General features: G+C 47.2%; 1 protein-coding gene across 1 annotated transcript in view; it reads left to right on the top strand.

Moving 5' to 3' along the window:
• LOC142251279 (synaptotagmin-like protein 2) overlaps positions 1 to 21671 on the top strand; it is a 152395-nt gene that overhangs the window by 112200 nt on the left and 18524 nt on the right. Inside the window, exon 12 of the mRNA XM_075323924.1 lies at positions 9039 to 9208. Coding sequence (XP_075180039.1) covers positions 9039 to 9208 — 170 coding nt within the window. The remainder of the gene's footprint in view (positions 1 to 9038; positions 9209 to 21671) is intronic.

The following is a 21671-nucleotide window of genomic DNA, read 5'->3' as shown; positions in this document are numbered from 1 at the left end:
CAGGAAAAGTTGCTGCTGCTCCTAGATTACCTTACTATAGCTAATAGCTACGTTCTAAATGTTCTTAAAGCAAAGTTTCATCAATGTAAAACCTTGTCCTCACAAAACAATAGTACGCATGAAAATAAGAAACTTTAATATACTTTATTAAAGGTATCTGTCACGAACCACCGGGGGGGTCACTCAGAAATCCCCCGCGCTGGCTACCAGTACGTCACAATCGGGGGGTAGCAAGGGGGTGTCACCCCTCCTTTATACCTCCCGACAGACAGAGCACATGACGCGCTCTCTAGCGCCCCTCTTATAGTCAGGCCAATTATGGAATTGCCCGACAATAAGCAAGGAGGCCGCTATACTACTTATGCCGATTATTGCAGGGTCCCCGGTGAGAGTAAGGTATATATTCCCCCGACCTCCGCGGGCGGAATATATAAAATCTCCCCGAATCTCACTGGCCTCCCCACAATAATCCTTGGCACAATTCGCTGCCACCAACCGATTTACGGTAACTATTAGCCGAACACACAGACGTGGGATTCTAGATCGAGATAACAGAACAGCCCAAGATTAATTATATAATTTAATCAGCCTAAAGCACACTAGAACTACAATATATACAATAGGGAATCTACAGAATATACATATGTCAGAGTACAGTTACAGATAAAGCATGGTTTACAAACAGGCATACACAGTTCAATCAGTTACCTTGTGCGTCTGGCCACAGGGGGGCGCTGTAGACCAGGTTTCCAGGAACTCCCTCACAGGTCTTTCCCAACCAGGCCCCCGAGCAGAAGAACACTGGAAAATGGCCGAAGTAGGGTTATCAACCTGGGCAGATCCAGGTCCCCTCCTACCTTAGTGACCTCACAGGGAAGCACTGCCACTCCCCCTGCATGGATCAGAATTATCCAGCAAAGGGGATATTGGCCATAACTTTGCCTGGGAGCGTCGTAGGCAGACGCCAATGCTCTCATTGTGACAGTTATGAATTTAGCTACAGAACGAGGGGACTCATGACCTGTCTACGAGTTCCCATATGGCTGATATCACGCCTGGGGTATTTCCCAAGCTCCCCCTTCCATAAAAAAGGTGTGCCAGCATCGTCCGCCTGCGCAAACACCATTTTTATGGTTGCCATATTTATCGGAGATATGGCTTGCGAGATATGAACCATTTTTTACTGGAGTCGTTCTGTCTGGCTACTTCCAAGCCTTGCTAATGAGATACAACTCTTGTTACAGGGTGACGGCAGGGAGTCATCCTGGGTCCATTGTCCTCACATCATCTCATCTCCATATCAGAGGAGATGGCTGTTGGAGGTGTAAGTGGGATGTGACACCTTCACAGATGCTGGACATTTGAGAACAAGAAGGGAGGGGGGAGGCACTGCCAGGGAGTGATGAGAGCAATTATGACTTCTAGTCATAATTCCTCTTCATATCCCAGGATTTACCTCACACCTCCCCCCTTTTGAGGGCGCTAGGGGGCAGCACACTCCGGTGTTCCCCCGTGCGCCCGTCCGCGACCTCTCCTTGTCGGGACAGCCCGTCTGCGTTACCGTGGTCACGGCCCCTTTTGTGGCGAATGGTGAAGTCGTATTGCTGGAGCGCAAGGCTCCATCGCAACAATCGCCCATTCGTCCCAGAGACGGTGTGCAACCAGCTGAGGGGATTGTGGTCCGTCTCCACGATGAAGTGGCGCCCGTATAGATAGGGTTGCAGACGCTGCAGGGCCCACACTATGGCCAGGCACTCCTTCTCCATCGTGGAATAGGCCACTTCCCTTGGTAACAGCTTCCTGCTCAGGTACAAGACTGGGTGCTCTTGGCTCGCAGAGTCCACCTGGCTGAGCACCGCACCGAGGCCGAAGTCACTGGCGTCGGTCTGTACTACAAACGGCCGCGTGAAGTCGGCTGCCTGTAGCACGGGCGGGCTGGACAGGGCGTCCTTTAGGGCCCGGAAGGCTGTCTCGCAGTCCACTGTCCAATCGACTGCAGAGGGCAGCTTCTTCTTGGTGAGGTCCGTCAAGGGCTTTGCCAGGCTACTATAGCATGGAACAAACCTCCTATAGTACCCAGCGGTCCCCAAGAAGGACATCACCTGCTTCTTGGTCCTGGGGGTGGGCCAGGATGCGATGGCCTCCACTTTCTCAGGCTCGGGCTTCAGCGTTCCCCCACCTACCCGGTGACCGAGGTACTGGACCTCGCTCATGGCCAGCTGACACTTTCCCGGCTTGATGGTCAAACCTGCCCGGTGGATCCGCCTGAGCACCTGTGCTAGATGCTCTAGGTGGTCCCCCCAGGTGGGACTGAAGACGGCAATGTCATCCAGGTACGCGGCCGCGTACCCTTCAAGTCCCTTGAGCAGGGTGTTGACCATCCGCTGGAAAGTGGCAGGGGCATTCCTCATCCCGAATGGCATCACCGTGGACTCGTACAGTCCAAATGGGGTAATAAAGGCAGAGCGTTCCCTGGCCTTGCGAGTCAGGGGGATCTGCCAATATCCCCGGCTCAGGTCCATGATGGTCAGGTACTGAGCCCCGGCCAACTGATCGAGCAGGTCATCGATGCGTGGCATTGGGTACGCATCGGCGACCGTGACAGCATTGAGCCCCCTGTAGTCCACGCAGAACCGAGTGGTTCGGTCCTTCTTAGGGACGAGGACTACAGGCGAGGCCCAAGCGCTGTTGGATGCCTGGATCACCCCCAGCTCCAGCATCTCGTCAATCTCCTGGCGCATGTGTTGCTGCACCTCCAGGGAGACCCGATATGCTGAACGCCGGATCGGGGGATGATCCCCAGTGTCCACGTGATGGACAGCCAAGTCAGTCCTTCCGGGCTGGTTGGTAAACAACCCCCGGAAGAAGTGTAGGGTGGCCCACAGCTGGGACCGTTGGTCCTCCAAGAGCTGGTGGCCAACCTCCACATCCTCAATGGATCCGCCCGCCCTAACCTGGGCTAGCATATCCAAGAGGGTTTCCGCTTCTCCCTCCTCGGGCAGGTTGCACACAGGGAGTGCACATGCCTCCCGCTCATGATGTGCCTTCATCATGTTCACATGGAAGGGCTTCCGCCTTCCACGGGCAGGGTCCAGGGTGACCAGGTACGTTACAGGGTTGAGCTGCTGGTACACGAGGTATGGGCCTTCCCAGGCTGCCTGAAGCTTGTCCTGTGGTACGGGGACCAGTACCCACACCTTTTGACCCACTTGGTAGGTCCTCTCACAAGCGTTCTGGTCGTACCAACGCTTCTGATCGGCCTGGGCTTGAGCCATATTGTCGTGTACCAGTTGCGTCAAGGCCTGCATTTTGTCCCGGAAGCGCATGACATACTCGATAACCGACACTCCAGGGGTGGCCAAATCCCCTTCCCAAGCCTCTTTCACCAGAGCCAGGGGGCCCCGCACACGTCGCCCGTACAGGAGCTCAAACGGTGAGAATCCTGTTGAGGCCTGTGGAACCTCCCGGTAAGCAAATAACAGGTGTGGGAGATACCGCTCCCAGTCACGCCCATGGGAGTCGACCAACATCTTAAGCATCTGCTTTAAGGTGCCATTGAACCGCTCGCACAGGCCATTAGTCTGTGGATGGTACGGGCTGGCCACCAGATGTCGCACCTGGACTTGCTTACAGAGGGTCTCCATCAGCTGGGATATGAATTGGGTCCCCCGGTCAGTGAGCATTTCCTGGGGAAAACCCACTCGGGAGAAAATCTCCAGCAATGCGGTGGCCACCTTGTCAGCCCGAATGGACGACAAGGCCACTGCTTCTGGGTACCGGGTGGCATAGTCCACTACCGTCAGTATGAAGCGTTTCCCGGAGCTGCTGGGGATGGCCAGCGGGCCGACCAGATCCACAGCCACCCTCCTGAAAGGCTCATCGATGATTGGCAGAGATACTAGTGGGGCTTTGGGGTGTGGCCCCGCCTTCCCCACTCTCTGACAGGTTTCACACGAACGGCAGTAGGCAGCCACATCGGCCCCCATTTTTGGCCAGTAGAAATGCTGGTTTAACCTGGCCTTGGTCTTAGCGATCCCTAGGTGTCCGGCCATCGGAATCTCATGTGCGATCCGCAACAACTCCGTCCGGAACGGATAGGGTACCACCAACTGTCGGTCCCTGGGCCACGCCTCCGGTGAACCCTGCTGGACCGTGGCCCGGTACAGCCGTCCTTGGTCCCAGACCACTCGCTCCGGGTCCGAGTCCGAGGGAGGCTGTGCCGCCTGCTCCTTTAGAGCTTTCAGGCTGTCGTCAGCTTCTAACGCTGCCTGAAACCCCTGACCAGATGTGGCCAGAATCGACGAGACTGTCACATCTTCGGTCAGTACCCCGGGACCTGTGTCCTGGCCTCCACCTGACTCGGCTGCCACTTGGTCAGAAGGGGAAGAGCTATCGGACCTCCGGGAGGCCCCTTGGCTTCCAGCACTCCCACTGCGGGTGACAGCGGCCACAGCCGCTGCGACCGTGGGTCGTGCCTGCTCCTCCTCCGTTCCTGACCAAGTCGCCGGTTCAGGCAGACCTACCTGGCTTCCTGACACCCCGGTTGTGGGGGAACCCTGCACCGAGATCTTACCTGGGAGCACTTCCGCTCCTGGACCGGCCCCAATCTCACCTGCCTGTTCCCCCTCTGCAGCAACAGAACCCCGCTGTGAAATCTCTGGGGACCCCACATTTTCTGTGGTAGCCCCCACCCCACACACTGGTCCTCCCCCTGCAGCACCCTGCTCTCTGCTTATCCCTGCAGAGGGCAACAGATCCCAGCTCACAGGCTGGTTACTTGTAGAGGCATGGTCACACCTTTCTCTGACCCCCTCCCCTGTCACAGCTGCAGCTGAGTGTGTGTCTATGGTGTCTATGCAAGCAGAAATATCAGAGTTCACTCCCTCCTCCCTTACATCATTCATAGATAACACATTAACATTGTCCGGAGGCACGTCAGCACTGGCTGAAGGTTCAGCCTTTGGGGCGGGGCCAAACTGGGAGGTTATTTGCCCCAAATCTGTCCCAAGTAGCACGTTTGCAGGGATCCGATCAGTTACCCCCACCTCCCTCACCCCTCGCCCTGCGCCCCAGTCCACATAAATGTCAGCAACAGGCAGCGCCGGGTCAGTGCCTCCAATCCCGGAGACAGCGAGGGTTTTTCCAGGGATCAAGTCTTGGGGGGACACCATCTCAGGCCGCACCAGAGTCACCTCCGAGGCGCTGTCTCGCAGTCCTATGGTCACAGACCGGCCGACGGTGACAGGTTGGAAGCTGTCCAGGGACCTACCACCACCCCCACCCACACAATACACCTTGGGCGGCCCTTGGGACGGGGACGGAGCCGGGGCCTTGGGACGCTGAGGGCACATGGCCTTGAAGTGTCCAGGTAGGTTGCACTGGTGGCACCGTCTTGGTTCCGCCACGGGCCTGGAGAGGGGAGTTGAGGGGGACACCCCCTGCAGTCTAGGGGCAGGTGGGGCAGTCGCAGAGTTCATCTTACCCCCTCTCCAGGTGCTGCTGGTGGCTGCTCTCCTGGCCTCAGGAGCCCGGTTGTTGGTGTAGTCATCGGCAAGGGCAGCTGTAGCCGTGGACCCCTTTGGCTTCTGGTCTCGGATGAACTGGCGGAGATCCTCAGGGCAGTTCCACAAGAGTTGCTCCGTGATGAACAAGTCCAGGATCTCCGGTCCGGTGGAAAGCTGCAGGCCTTGGGTCCAGTGGTCGGCAGCTCGGGCAAGTGCCCGCCGGTGGTCAGCCCAGGAGTCCTTTGGTCCCTTCTGTAGGCTCCGGAACTTCTTGCGGTAGGACTCTGGAGTGAGGTTGTACTGTTGGATCAGGGCCCGCTTGATGGTGTCGTAGCCCTGATCTGCCTCAGCAGGCAAGTCCCCAAGGATTTCCAGGGCCTTACCCCTTAAACGGGGGGTCAGGTATTTGGCCCACTGGTCCTTGTCCAGATGGTGCTGCAAGCAAGTCCGTTCAAAAGCAGTCAAGAAAGAGTCCAAGTCTCCATCCTTCTCCAGCACTGGGAAGTCCTCAACACGGACCTTTGGAAGTTTGGTGTCTTGAAGGTCACGTGTGGCTGATGAGGGCCGGAGCTGAGCTAGCTGCAGCTGGTAGTCACGCTCTGCCTGTCGCTCTCGCTCTCGCTCTTCACGCGCTGCTTGCCGCTCCGCAGCCTCACGCACTGCTTGCCGCTCCGCAGCCTCAGCATCACGCGCTGCCTGCCGCTCTGCCCTGTGCTCTGCCAGGAGTCCCTTGTAGCCCTCCTGGTCTCCAGCCTGGAGAAGGGCCATAGCCATTTGAAGAAGGCTATCCGAGCCTCCCAGGCTCGGTGGAATGGCACGTGGTGATCTGCGGCCCGCTGCGGAGCCTGGTGATTCACTGTCCATTGCAGAGCGGAGGGCTGGCATCTGGCTCGTTGAGGACCCTTGGGTGAGCTGCTCCTCCTCTTGTCCAGCAGTGCCCGGTTGTGCAATGTCCTCTGCGGAGCTGTTTTCTGGCGTCGAGCTCCTGGAGGACTCGTGGGCAACCTCCTCATTACTGCCCACAGCACCGTCCTCCCTCTCTTCGGCTCCTGCTTTAGCATTGGCCAGTTGCATAGCTCTGCTCCTGGTGCCATCAGCCATTCTTGCAGACTTTTGGTCACTGACACAGAACTGACACCTGATGCCTCCACACACCTTACAGTATCTGCACTCTGACACTCTAGTGTTGAGCTAGTCTGAAGACCCCAGCAGCCACAGCTGCTGCAGGCAGTCTTTAGTGTCTGGGAGTATGGGTCTCACACTCACACACACTATTATCTCGATCCCACCGCTATGCCACCAATATGTCACGAACCACCGGGGGGGTCACTCAGAAATCCCCCGCGCTGGCTACCAGTACGTCACAATCGGGGGGTAGCAAGGGGGTGTCACCCCTCCTTTATACCTCCCGACAGACAGAGCACATGACGCGCTCTCTAGCGCCCCTCTTATAGTCAGGCCAATTATGGAATTGCCCGACAATAAGCAAGGAGGCCGCTATACTACTTATGCCGATTATTGCAGGGTCCCCGGTGAGAGTAAGGTATATATTCCCCCGACCTCCGCGGGCAGAATATATAAAATCTCCCCGAATCTCACTGGCCTCCCCACAATAATCCTTGGCACAATTCGCTGCCACCAACCGATTTACGGTAACTATTAGCCGAACACACAGACGTGGGATTCTAGATCGAGATAACAGAACAGCCCAAGATTAATTATATAATTTAATCAGCCTAAAGCACACTAGAACTACAATATATACAATAGGGAATCTACAGAATATACATATGTCAGAGTACAGTTACAGATAAAGCATGGTTTACAAACAGGCATACACAGTTCAATCAGTTACCTTGTGCGTCTGGCCACAGGGGGGCGCTGTAGACCAGGTTTCCAGGAACTCCCTCACAGGTCTTTCCCAACCAGGCCCCCGAGCAGAAGAACACTGGAAAATGGCCGAAGTAGGGTTATCAACCTGGGCAGATCCAGGTCCCCTCCTACCTTAGTGACCTCACAGGGAAGCACTGCCACTCCCCCTGCATGGATCAGAATTATCCAGCAAAGGGGATATTGGCCATAACTTTGCCTGGGAGCGTCGTAGGCAGACGCCAATGCTCTCATTGTGACAGTTATGAATTTAGCTACAGAACGAGGGGACTCATGACCTGTCTACGAGTTCCCATATGGCTGATATCACGCCTGGGGTATTTCCCAAGCTCCCCCTTCCATAAAAAAAGGTGTGCCAGCATCGTCCGCCTGCGCAAACACCATTTTTATGGTTGCCATATTTATCGGAGATATGGCTTGCGAGATATGAACCATTTTTTACTGGAGTCGTTCTGTCTGGCTACTTCCAAGCCTTGCTAATGAGATACAACTCTTGTTACAGGGTGACGGCAGGGAGTCATCCTGGGTCCATTGTCCTCACATCATCTCATCTCCATATCAGAGGAGATGGCTGTTGGAGGTGTAAGTGGGATGTGACACCTTCACAGATGCTGGACATTTGAGAACAAGAAGGGAGGGGGGGGGCACTGCCAGGGAGTGATGAGAGCAATTATGACTTCTAGTCATAATTCCTCTTCATATCCCAGGATTTACCTCACAGTATCTTTGTTGTCCTCCTGGACTGATCATTCTCTAGATTCTCAATTAACAGGTAAAATCTGTCTTGAGTGAACACAGATTTTTCCATTAGTGACACAGGAGATGACAGTTGGTGCTTAAGAAGTTCTATGGAGAACAAGCAGCGGACCGTTGCTGTACAGGAGAATTTGCAGCAGAATGTCTGGGTCTACTTTTAGCTCCCATCTTCTATTTCAGTAATGGGAAAGGTTGCACTGAATACAGATATTTTACAAACTTTACATTTGAAATTAAAGTTAAAGGGGTATTCCCATCACAAAGATCCTATCCTAATATGTAGTAGGTGTAATAATAATAATAATAATAACAAATACCTCCAATTAGAAATGTAGTATAGTTCTCCTGATGTAATCGTGCATCTTACCTCATGTGCAGGGCATTGTGGCTTAGATATTCATGGCTACATCCACTCATATAGTTAGTTAGTTAGTTGGTCATGGTCGTAACCATGGATACCTAAGTTGCAATGCCCTGCACATGAGGTTAATGCACGACTATATTAGGAGACCTGTACTACATTTCTAATTGGAGGTGTTTGCTAATATTATTATTATTACACCTACTACATATTGGCATAGGATCTTGAAGATGGAAATACCCCTTTAAAGACTAATTACACAGGTGAAAGTAGCAGATACAACAATAATCATTAATTAAATAAATATTAAGATGACAATTACTCTAAAAAGTATGTTTAAATATGCACCTGACTAACTAGCAGCTTATCTAAGCTCCCTGAGTCCCCATAGGTGCAAGAACGAGGAGGGTGATATATTGGGATATATACATTTCACACCTGCATTTTTAGCTTTCATTAGAACCATTATGTCCACTGCTAGTATTAATTATGTCTAAAATATATTTGAACCTATTTTCTTCTTACAGGTCAGTAACAGTGTCCTCAGCGTGTACAGCGGAGATTTTGGGAGTGTAGATGCTCAGGGAACAGTTCAGTTTTCTTTAGATTATGATGAGAAAAACCGTGAATTCCAAATCTTCGTGGCTCAGTGTAAGGACCTGGCTGTGGTGGATGAGAAGAAAGGACGATCGGATCCGTTAGTATTACAGTTTTACTATTTTGCATATATACATTGTGTTGTGTCTTTCCTGGGTATTTCATCCACACCAAGTATATCTGATCTCTGAATTAACCTGCAATGCAGTAATACGTAAAGTGGTGATGCTCTTCTATATGAAAAGAATGTACCGTATTTTTCGCTTTATAAGACGCACTTTTGTTGCCCCAAATTTTGGGGGAAAGTAGGTGGTGGGGCTTATAATCTGAATATACTTTGGGCCCAGGGGAGGTGGGGGCAGCGCTGGAGGCTGAGGCAGGCTGGTGGAGGCTTGTGAAGGCTGCAGGAGGCAGCGGGAGATCTCCTGCTCCCACTCATGTAATATGCACTGCTGCTGTCCATCACCGTGGTGCTGAAACCGCAACGCAGTGATGGGTTGGAGGAGCGGCGCATATTATATGTGCCTGCGCCCCCCTTTGATGGCACATGCCCCCCCCCCACTGTGTTAGTTATGGCCTCCATGCTGCTGCCCATAGTAAAATAAAAAACTCTTTACTTACCTCCTCCAGCGTGTCCCTCCCGGTCTCCCTGCTGCCGCTGTGATCAGGCACGCAGAGATGATGTAACTCTGATGTGCCGATCACATGACCGGCACCGAGAACCAGGAAGTGCAGGAGCTCAGCAGCACGGAGGGACACACGAGGGAGGACAGCGCTGGAGAAGGTAAGGAAAGAGTTTTTTATTTTACTATGGGCAGCAGCATGGGGGCCATATTAAACACAGGGGGACATGTGCCATCCATAGGGGGGCCATAGGCAGCACAAGGGGACGTGTGCCATCCATAGGGGGCCATGGGCAGCACAGGGGGACGTGTGCCATCCATAGGCACCATATCAAGCACAGGGGGGCGTGTGCCATCCATAGGGGGCCATAGGCAGCACAGGGGGACGTGTGCCATCCATAGGCACCATATCAAGCACAGGGAGACGTATGCCATCCATAGGGGGCTATGGGCAGCACAGGGGGACGGGTGTCATCCATAGGGGGCCATGGGAAGCACAGGGGGACGTGTGCCATCCATAGGGGCCATGGGCAGCACAAGGGGATGTGTGCCATCCATAGGGGCCATGGGCAGCACAAGGGGATGTGTGCCATCCATAGGGGGCCTGGGCAGCACAGGGGGACATGTGCCATCCATAGGGGGCCATGGACAGCACAGGGTGATATGTGCCTTCCAATGGGGGGCCATGGGCAGCACAGGGGGACATGTGCCATCCATAGGAGACCTGTGCCAGCTGTAGGAGACCTGTGCCATCTATAGGAGACTTGTGCCAGCTGTAGGAGACTTGTGCCAGCAGTAGGGGACATGTGCCAGCACAGGAGGACGTGTGCCATAAAGAGGGGACGTGTGCCATAAAGAGGGGACGTGTGCCATCAATAGGGGGCGTGTGCCAGCAATAGGAGACATGTGGCATCACTGGGGGACGTGTGCCAGCACAAGGGGGCTATATTCAATATAAGGGGGCCATATGCAGATTAAGGGGGCTAATTTTAGGATGGGGGGCTATGAGGGACATATACCCTATATGATTTGTGAGATGGACACTGGCATTATAAGACGGACCCCATTTAACATTAAAAAAAAAACATTTTTCTCTTTTCCTTCACCAAATTTGGGGGTGCGTCTTATAATCAGGTGCGTCTTATAAAGCGAAAAATACGGTCTATCTTTTTGTACTTTAAGTGATTTTCTGGTTTTCACAGCTTACATGTACTTTTTATCTGCTGGATTTAGCATTTAATGAAAAGCCAATGGTATTGGGCCCATAGCCTTGCAACAGAGTAATGACCACTGGATATGATGTTGCTAAAGAGTACAAAAGGCTATCCGTGGTCATACTGTCATAAGACCTACCTATCTGTGAGCATAGAACTTTCATCATCCTGTCTACACAAGTTATTAAAGACCACCGATCGGCTTGGATTTTGCTGATCTGTAGTTGTTTAGAGGCCGCAGTCGGCTTGTGTAATTGATCTCCTTTCTTTTCAAAATTAGGATGATTTAATTCAGCACATTATCCTAGGATAATGTGAATTTGTGCACGCATACAATTCAGAATCGCATGCTATACATATATACAAGTGGTTGGACTAGGTCATATATACCTAAACTAGAACAATGTATTGTATAGCTTTCTTATGAGCTCATCGGTAGCGACAAAGGGGAAAATGTCTATTATCAGACATTGGATATTTCAAGCACATGAGAAACCTGTTTGACAACTGTTGTCACATCAAAGTACAAACAGTCTACTTTTAAGAGAAGCTAATTTTTTTTATAACAGTGCCAAAAGTAAGATCATCGCGGACAGTGCCAACAGAAAAAAAAAACAAAAACACAGAGGCATTATGTGTAATTATAATTGCTGGGAACAGTTTATTGTGGGTAACACTCTCTCTAGTTTTACACAAGTGCAGTGATAGCATGAAGCAATCTACTTATGGCTTTACAGGAAATGTCATCAGAAAATGACCTGACATTTAAATCAGGATTTTGTGTTCCATGTATTGTACCATGGTCAAGTGTTCCAATTGTCTTATTTTTTTTTAGACTATGATTTATATTAACCCATTCACGACCGAGGTAGTACCGGTACATCCTAAATCCTGAAGGGGTAATCACCACTGGCTGCTGCGGTGAGCCGGCAGCGATCCCTGCACATGTCTGCTGAATTGAATGGCAGACATGGGCGGCTAACAGGTGACGGTGGATCCGCGATTCACCTGGGCTTGTTAACCCCTTAGATCATGCTGTCAAAATGTGACAGCGCAATTTAAATGGCCGCGGCAGGAAATTACCTTTCCCCACCACCATTGGAGGCCCCGTGATGCGATCACGGGGAGACAATGGTTGCCTAGTAGCGACGGGTCATGTGATGACTCCTGTCGCTATCATGACATATTTCCTGTAACAGCCGGCACACCAGCAGCTCTAACAGGAACACAGCATTTCTGCTGATCAAAGCTGTGCAGCTCTGATCAACAGAAATTATTCAGCGATCAGACTGCTGATCCTTATAGTCCCCTAGAGGGACTAGTAAAATAAAAAAAAAAATCCCGCAAAATATAATAGCAGACAATCAAAACGTAGCATCTGCCCAAAAATGGTACCATTAAAAACGTCAGCTCGAGACACAAAAAATAAGCTATGGGGAGATAAGGTATGCACACCAGTGACTATGTAAGGGGAATACATGAAATAGCAGAAACTGCTGTGTGAATACTGACTTGAAAAATCCAATAGCTATATGTAAGAGTGAAAATGTGAAAAATGGAATCTGCATTACTGCCATGAACATATGAATCAAGAGAAATTTAGCTACTGAATTGATCAATGCAATAGAGCCCCAACACTACGCCAAAGTATTTCTCTACGTTGGGGTCCCTAGCTTGTGTGTGTCCTCTCATGCAGTTAAAAAACTTACCGTGTATGGGAAGCTGAGACCCAGGCTATTTATGCGTATGATATGGATTGGCAATAGGTGTGGTTGGGGAGGGTTCACAAACGAAAAAATACTAACAAATAGGAATAATGTTTGGAACACCATTCTAAGTCCGAACTGGGTGCAAAAACCTAAAAAAAACATCACTATGGGGAGATAAGGTATGCACACCAGTGACTATGTAAGGGGAATACATGAAATAGCAGAAACTGCTGTGTGAATACTGACTTGAAAAATCCAATAGCTATATGTAAGAGTGAAAATGTGAAAAATGGAATCTGCATTACTGCCATGAACATATGAATCAAGAGAAATTTTATTGCCATTTTCCAGTACACTGTAAAACGCATGGTTTCATTTAAAAGTAAAACTCGTCCCGCAAAAATCAAGCCCTTATATGGCAAGATTGACAGAAAAATAAAAAAGTTACAGCTCTCGGAAGAAGAAGAGCAAAAAATTAAAAATGCAAAATTGCCCGGGGGTGAAGGGGTTAAAGAAATAAAATTGGTAATCTTTGAGATTTCACACTGGCCAATGGGGGGCTCTTGTAGACTTATAGTTCCTGTTTTTTCAGGAAGAGTTTTCAGCTTATCATTATAGGCAGGAGCACAATGACAGGTAACATGTCTATACATAGCTGATGATACAGGATCCACCAATCTCAATAGGTGATGTTACAGCTGACCCTCTCCCCCTCCCTTCACAATGACCTTTGTACACATTCATTAGATGCTTTAAAACAAAACATAGGGCCACAGTCTGTTCATTCTTTCTAATGTAGGGGTGTTATTTCTTGAAACTATAGGAAGGTACAGTCTAAAAAAGCCTCAGTGTCCAGTAATAAAATTGCAAGATTTCATTTTTTTTATTTTTAGTAGATTGTGACATGTAAAACATTATTGGAAAAAACCTCAAACATTTAACATAACTTGATTGAAACGATCAGTCATTTTCAGATGATAGTTTCTCATTAAAAGGAATGTGTTATCAGAAAATGTAGCTGTTTCCATCAGGTTTTTATGTTATTCTTGTTTTCTCTTTAATTTGTGGGGGTTTTTATCATATCATGACCTCCAATAGAAAATAATAATAAAAAAGTGTGTGTGTGTATATATATATATATATATATATATATATATATATATATATATATTATATATATATATAATGTGTGTGCGCGTGTGTGTATATGTGTATATATTCTATATTTGTGTGTGTGTGTGTGTATATATACTGCACACCCAGTGTGGTTTGCAAATTCCTTCTGTTACCATCAAAATTTATGTTGGTGCCTGTTCACACACAGCCTCCGCCTCCTGTTCCATAGGCATTATTACTTAAGCACCACCTGCCTAGGGCTGTTCCGCCCTTCATCCATGTTTGCTGGTCTGACACTGTGGGGGCCAGTTCTGACATTGTGCTGGTGTGTGTGGTTCTGCCACACACGCTGGCACCTGGACTGCCCTTTTACTCGCAGTTGTCAGCCCTTGCAGCATGGGAGCGGTTCTGACACTTCTCAGGTAGGTGATGTTCTTATACGGTCCTGCGCATTACACGAGACCTTAGGGTACGTATATAAATTATAAATATAGTGTAGGGACCCCCCTTATAGAGATTTGCCGTGACGGGGCAGGGGGGCTCAAATCATTCATCAATTATTTGCCAAAAATCTCATTGAATTGTCACAGTAGGAATGAATTTGTGAATATTACACTTTTTACTTTCTCATTGTTGCATGCACTCATAGGCAGTGCTGGCTCCCCTCCTTTTTGCATATATATATATATATATATATATATATATATATATATATATATATACTAGCTGTACTACCTGGCTCCACCCGGGTTAATAACTGTTGTTAACAAAATGGAATGTATTAACAAAAATTTATTCTGCACACAAAAAACACAAAACAAATAGAAATGTAATTATTAAAAGGCAAAAACTAAGCTAATAGAAGCATTTCACAACATATACAGTCATATGAAAACGTTTTGGGCACCCCTATTAATGTTAACCTTTTTTCTTTATAACAATTTGGGTTTTTGCAACAGCTATTTCAGTTTCATATATCTAATAACTGATGGACTGAGTAATATTTCTGGATTGAAATGAGGTTGATTGTACAAACAGAATATGTGCAATCCGCATATAAACAAAATTTGACCGGTGCAAAAGTATGGGCACCTCAACATAAAAGTGACATTAATATTTTGTAGATCCTCCTTTTGCAAAAATAACAGCCTCTAGTCGCTTCCTGTAGCTTTTAATGAGTTCCTGGATCCTGGATGAAGGTATATTTGACCATTCCTGTTTACAAAACAATTCCAGCTCAGTTAAGTTTGATGGTCGCCGAGCATTGACAGCACGCTTCAAATCATCCCACAGATTTTCAATGATATTCAGGTCTGGGGACTGGGATGGCCATTCCAGAACATTGTAATTGTTCCTCTGCATGAATGCCTGAGTAGATTTGGAGCGGTGTTTTTGGATCATTGTCTTGCTGAAATATCCATTCCCTGCGTAACCTTAACTTCGACACTGATTCTTGCACATCATTGTCAAGAATCTGCTGATACTGAGTTTAATTCATGCGACCCTCAACTTTAACAAGATTCCCGGTGCCGGCATTGGCCACACAGCCCCAAAGCATGATGGAACCTCCACCAAATTTTACTGTGGGTAGTAAGTGCTTTTCTTGGAATGCCGTGTTTTTTTGCCTCCATGCATAACGCCTTTTTGTATGACCAAACAACACAATCTTTGTTTCATCAGTCCACAGGACCTTCTTCCAAAATGTAACTGGCTTGTCCAAATGTGCTTTGCATACCTCAGGCGACTCTGTTTGTGGCGTGCTTGGAGAAACGGCTTCTTTCGCATCACTGTCCTATACAGCTTCTCCTTGTGCAACGTGCGCTGTATTGTTGACCGATGCACAGTGACATCATCTGCAGCAAGATGATGCTGCAGGTCTTTGGAGGTGGTCTGTGGATTGTCCTTGACTATTCTCACCATTCTTCTTCTCTGCCTTTCTGATATTTTTCTTGGCCTGCCACTTCTGGGCTTAACAAGAACTGTACTTGTGTTCTTCCATTTCCTTACTATGTTCCTCACAGTGGAAACTGACAGTTTAAATCTCTGAGACAACTTTTTGTATCCTTCCCCTGAACAACTATGTTGAATAATCTTAGTTTTCAGATCATTTGAGAGTTGTTTTGAGGAGCCCATGATGCCACTCTTCATAGGAGATTCAAATAGGAGAACAACTTGCAAGTGGCCACCTTAAATACCTTTTCTCATGATTGGATATACCTGCCTATGAAGTTCAAAGCTCAATGAGGTTACAAAACCAATTTAGTGCTTTAGTAAATCAGGAAAAAGTAGTTAGGAGTGTTCAAATCAAGAAATTGATAAGGGTGCCCATACTTTTGCACCGGTCAAATTTTGTTTAAATGCGGATTGCACGTTTTCTGTTAGTACAATAAACCTCATTTCAATCCAGAAATATTACTCAGTCCATCAGTTATTAGATATATGAAACTGAAATAGCTGTTTCAAAAACCCAAATTGTTATAAAGAAAAAAGGTTAACATTAATAGGGGTACCCAAACTTTTTTATATGACTGTATTTCAACACCACAGATATTCCACACAGATTTATTAAATTGGCCAAGTAATGTGCTCCGTCTGTCTCTTTCCCCGTCTGCCTGTCTCTGTCTGCCTCTTTTTTTGTCTGTCTCTATCTCTCTGTTTCTTTCCCCATCTGTCTCTTTCCCAGGTCTGTCTCCCCGTCTCTTTGTCTGTGTCTTTTCTTGTCTGTCTTTTTCCCTGTCTGCCTGTCTCGGTCTGTATCTTTCCTTGTCGGTCTCTATTTCTCTGTCTTTTTCCCCGTCTGTCTTTATCAAGGTCTGTGTCTTTCCCCATCTATCTTTGTCTGTCTCTGGCTGTCTCCTCCTTCCCTGTCTGTCTGTCTCTGTCCCTGTCTGCATGTCTGTCTGTCTCTTTCCCCATCTGTTTCTTTCCAGGTCTGTTTCTTTCCAGGTCTGTTTCTTTCCAGGTCTGTTTCTTTCCAGGTCTGTTTCTTTCCAGGTCTGTTTCTTTCCAGGTCTGTTTCTTTCCAGGTCTGTTTCTTTCCAGGTCTGTTTCTTTCCAGGTCTGTTTCTTTCCAGGTCTGTTTCTTTCCAGGTCTGTCTCTTTCCCTGTCTGTCTCTTTCCCTGTCTGTCTCTGTCTGTCTCTCTGTCTGTCTCTCTCTATCCATCTCCCCACCGACATCTTATTACCTCGCATATAAGCTTCTTATATTATGAATGTCTTTAGTTCCTATAGCAACCAATCACAGCTCCTACTAATAACCTGTAGTTCCAGGCTCCATTTACTTTAATGGAGGCATGTTTTTTGGAGAGTAACTGTAAAGCGCGGGGTTAAATTTTCCTGTCAAAACATAGTCTACGACGTTCCCTAGGTCACATGAGGTGTCTGTGCAAAATTTTGTGATTGTAAATGCAACGGTGCGGATACACTTTTTGTTTCACTTTTTCCCCATTATGTAGATAGGGGCAAAATTGATTGGTAAATTGGAATGCACGGGGTTAAAATTTTGCCTCACAACATAGCCTATGACGCTCTCTGGGTCCAGACGTGTGAGTGTTCAAAATTTTGTGGCTGTAGCTGCGACGGTGCAGATGCCGATCCTGGACATACATACACGCATACATACATACACACATTCAGCTTTATATATTAGATACAGTATATGTGTATATATATATATTTATATATACTGTATATATCACATACATGTATTTCAGGTGAAATTTCAGGATGATCCTAAAATGTCTTCTAACGTTTTCATGTGAACTTATGAATGCACATATCCAACTGTTCAGTGTTTCGGTACATTTTGCACAACTTGATGTTCTCTTAAAAATTCACAACAGGTGTTTTATCCATAAATCACCCAATACATTTCAGAGTTCAGTTACAATTGGCATTTATCAGTTGTCATCTTTATGCTGTTCACATTTTGACATCGTGACACCAAGACGACACCTAATAATTGATCAGTAGTACCTTGCCATTGCGAGACTTCAAGGAGGATGTTCTCAGACGGAAGTGGCCACTGAGCTTAGAGCAGTGTTTCTCAACTCCAGTCCTCAGGACCCACCAACAGATCATGTTTTCAGGTTTTCCTCAATGTTAGACAGGGAATAATTCCATCACCTGTGCAACATTAAGGAAATCCTGAAAACCTGATTAAGGAAAACCTGAAAACATGAGTGGGTCTTGAGGACTGGAGTTGAGAAACACTGGCTTAGAGTGTCACATAGTATCACCAGCAGGTGGCAACAGAAATACAGAGAGACTGGAAGAGTCACTGAAAGGAACAGAAGTGGATGTCCTTGGCCACATCCCACACTTGATTGTGAACAATGCCTTTCGGAACCAGATGATGAATGCCACAAAACTCTAGCCACATTTAACGAACGTGAGAGGCATGAAGTGTCACGTCAGACCATTCAAAACCATTTACATCATCGTAGTCTGCGTGCTAGAAGACCTGCAAGAGTACCTGACCACTCCACCAAGAACGGGCGTCATCATCTTGCTGGATGAGGGACCAGTGGGCCTCAGTGCTGTTAACTGATGAAAGTCGATTCACGCTGAGGAGAAATGAACACCGCCAACGATGTTGGATACATCAAGAATAGTGCTATGCATCAGCCACTGTTGTCACCAGACGAGCCTTTGGTGGTTCTGCTGTTACAGCGTGGGCAGGTGTGTCTAGAATGGTGCAGTGACAGCTCCTACTACTTGAATAACATCATTAATCCGGTCATTGTGCCTCTGTATGAACAACACAGGCCTAATTTAATCTTCATGGACGACAGTGCTTCATGTAATCAAAATCGTTTTTTTTCATCAAATGATATGAGATGAGAAAATCACCATTGCATGTTTCTACTTAAGTGCCCAACTATTAATGTAAAATGTCACTGTAGCATGAACTTTTTACATTTTCCATAAGTTTTACCTGAAAACCAAGCATCCCTAACTTTTTGTTAGTGTGTGTATATACAGTATATATGTATATATATATATATATATATATATATATATATATATATATATATATATATATATATATATATATATATACACACACATTATATATTGTAAGGTTGCACCCCGCAACCTGGGGGGGTTCCACTCACTTGCAGCGGTGCAGGGTAGCCTAGGCATACACAGGCAACACAGTCTTTCTCAAAAATGCAGCAGTTTATTAGTAACCAACATAAACTGCACTTCCAAAACACCATGAAGACTCTCCTGGCTTAAAGGAAAAGGTAATCTAAACACCTTCACATACCGTGGGCTTCAAGTCCATTTAAATGTCCATATTGAAGGTATGTCTGTCTCCCCAGGAGACACGGATTACTGGTCAGTCTTTGTAGCGGACCGCCCGCTCAGGTTTGGACACTACAAGTGTCAGTGTGGAGCTCCCTCAGCCTCCACACACTCAGTTCCAGAAGGTTGAAGGCAACCCACGCTTCCTTAGGCAGGTTCCTTCCAAAGGCTCCAACCTCTCTGAGAATAGCAGCCTCTTTACCTGCCTGAGGCTGCTCCTCATGCAGGGCTGCTCCACACACTGCTTCACACTCACTGACAGCCTGCTAAATCAGACTGGACACACCCACTGGTGGAGGTTTGTGATTCTCCAGACCTGCACAGCACACTGGGATTATTAAAGGGAACCTGACCCTTATATGCAGAAAGAAGCCTTTGTGGAACTACAAGTCCCATAGCAACCGCTTCAGTTTAATATCGCAGGTACCTTCTCCACTTTGACATATAGCGACCATTTACCACATTGGTGGTCGCTACCTCACAATATATATGTATATATAATTTTTTATTTTTTTGTACAGTATCTATTGAGACTATTCTAGACTTGTACAGCTGTACTGCCTGATCTTTCAAGAAACCACACATGTATATTAGCAGCAATAGTGTGACTCAGACTCTAAGGGGTACTTTGCACACTACGACATCGCAGGTGCGATGTCGGTGGGGTCAAATCGAAAGTGACGCACATCTGGCGTCGCTGTTGACATCGTAGTGTGTAAATTCTTTTTGATACGATTAATGAGCGCAAAAGCGTCAAAATCCTATCATCGGTGTAGCGTCGGTCATTTCCATAATTTTGGGAGGACCGATATTACGATGTTGTTCCTCGTTCCTGCGGCAGCACACATCGCTGTGTGTGAAGCCGCAGGAGCGAGGAACATTACCTGCGTCCCGGCTGCAATGAGGAAGGAAGGAGGTGGGCGGGATGTTTACGTCCCGCTCATCTCCGCCCCTCTGCTTCTATTGGCCGCCTGCCGTTTGATGTCGCTGTGACGCCGCATGACCCGCCCCCTTAGGAAGAAGGTGGGTCGCCGGCCAGAGCGACGTCGCAGGGCAGGTGAGTGCATGTGAAGCTGCCGTAGCGATAATTTTCGCTACGGCAGCTATCACAAGATATCGCATGTGCGACAGGGGCTATCGCGCTCGGCATCGCAGCAATCGGCTTGCGATGTCGTAGTGTGCAAAGTACCCCTAACTATTGTATTGAAACATCTAATGAGTGTGTGCAAAATTCACTGTGAAGGCGAGTACTGTCAGCTATGACATCATCCATTGTAAATGCTGAAGCCTGTCTTATCTGTGGGATGTGGGGTTGCTAACTTTATTTGTAATCCTATCTGTGTTGATAATGAGACTGGAAATATGAGTCTAAAATAGCCCCGATTGCATGTGAAAAAGCCACGATTATTTTTTTTACTGCATAAGTCATGGGGAGCATGGCGAGCGGTTATATCACCTAATATGATTGGTGAATCCTGTATTATCAGCTCTGCATAGAGGTGTTATCCATCATTGTAATACTGCCTCTGATGATAATGAGATCTCTGAAATGTTTTCCTTAATAAACAAGAGGTATGAGACTAAGATAACTACAGTGGCCAGTGTGAGAATAGCAGGATATATATATATATATATATATATATATATATATATATATAATTTTTTTTTTTTTTAACATTTAAAACAAAAAAATAACACAAAACCCGATTTAAACAATGTGTAATTGTTTTGATGGTACATTCCCTTTAAACTAATAAAAATAAACGAAACCATTTGCTAATCGTTTCATTGCCCAACAAGATTGATCATGAATAATGATGGCAGACTCGCAGATAACCGGGATCAGCGGACCTAACCGGATTAAAAAAAAATCCGGTTCCAGCCCAGGATTGATGCCGGTTATCTGACCAGATGCCGGTTCCCATATAAGTCTATGAGGACCAAAATTCGGAGATTAAAAGTGGTGGTAGAAGGTATAGGGGGATAGGAACAAGCGCACTGTACTCACTGAGGCTATACTTACCACAATTAGTGTCTGTGATTGGAAGCAGTCAGATGCTGTCACTCAGCGTGGGGGCACGTCTGACCAACCAACCAATCACAGGTGACAATGGGCAGGGAAAGCAGTACATATGCATGAAGGCTAATGCGCGGCCCTGGAAGTGAATGAGCAGCTGCAGGATCAGTTATAGCCTGTTGGAGCCTCGGTAAGTATAGTGCCGCTTGCTTTAGAATTCTTTCCTTTATTTTTCCTTTATATTTTGTATTACCCGAGTGCTGGATCAATACCCGGAATTCCCTGAGATTTCCAGGCCCGGCACTCAGGTACACTTGAAACCACGTGGATCCGGACTTTTACAGTCTCGGTCCGTCCACTAATCATGAATATCCAAAGAATATCCCCCTTTATGTATCTACAATATAAATCCCATAGTTAATTCTTTTTATGCTAATTATATCTTTGTTGAACTGGGACTTTCCAAGTATGAGATGATTGTGGCAGAGACAATGAAAGCTTTGTATCGGATACCTGTCAGTGTGGCGTTGTTTGCTATTATCACTTCTGCTTTCTTTTATATGAAGTTTATAG

Source organism: Anomaloglossus baeobatrachus, chromosome 9, assembly GCF_048569485.1.
Source record: "Anomaloglossus baeobatrachus isolate aAnoBae1 chromosome 9, aAnoBae1.hap1, whole genome shotgun sequence".
In the NCBI taxonomy this organism is placed as follows: domain Eukaryota; kingdom Metazoa; phylum Chordata; class Amphibia; order Anura; family Aromobatidae; genus Anomaloglossus; species Anomaloglossus baeobatrachus.
The sequence above is the reverse complement of the archived record's forward strand: the minus strand, read 5'-3'. Positions and strand labels throughout refer to the sequence as shown.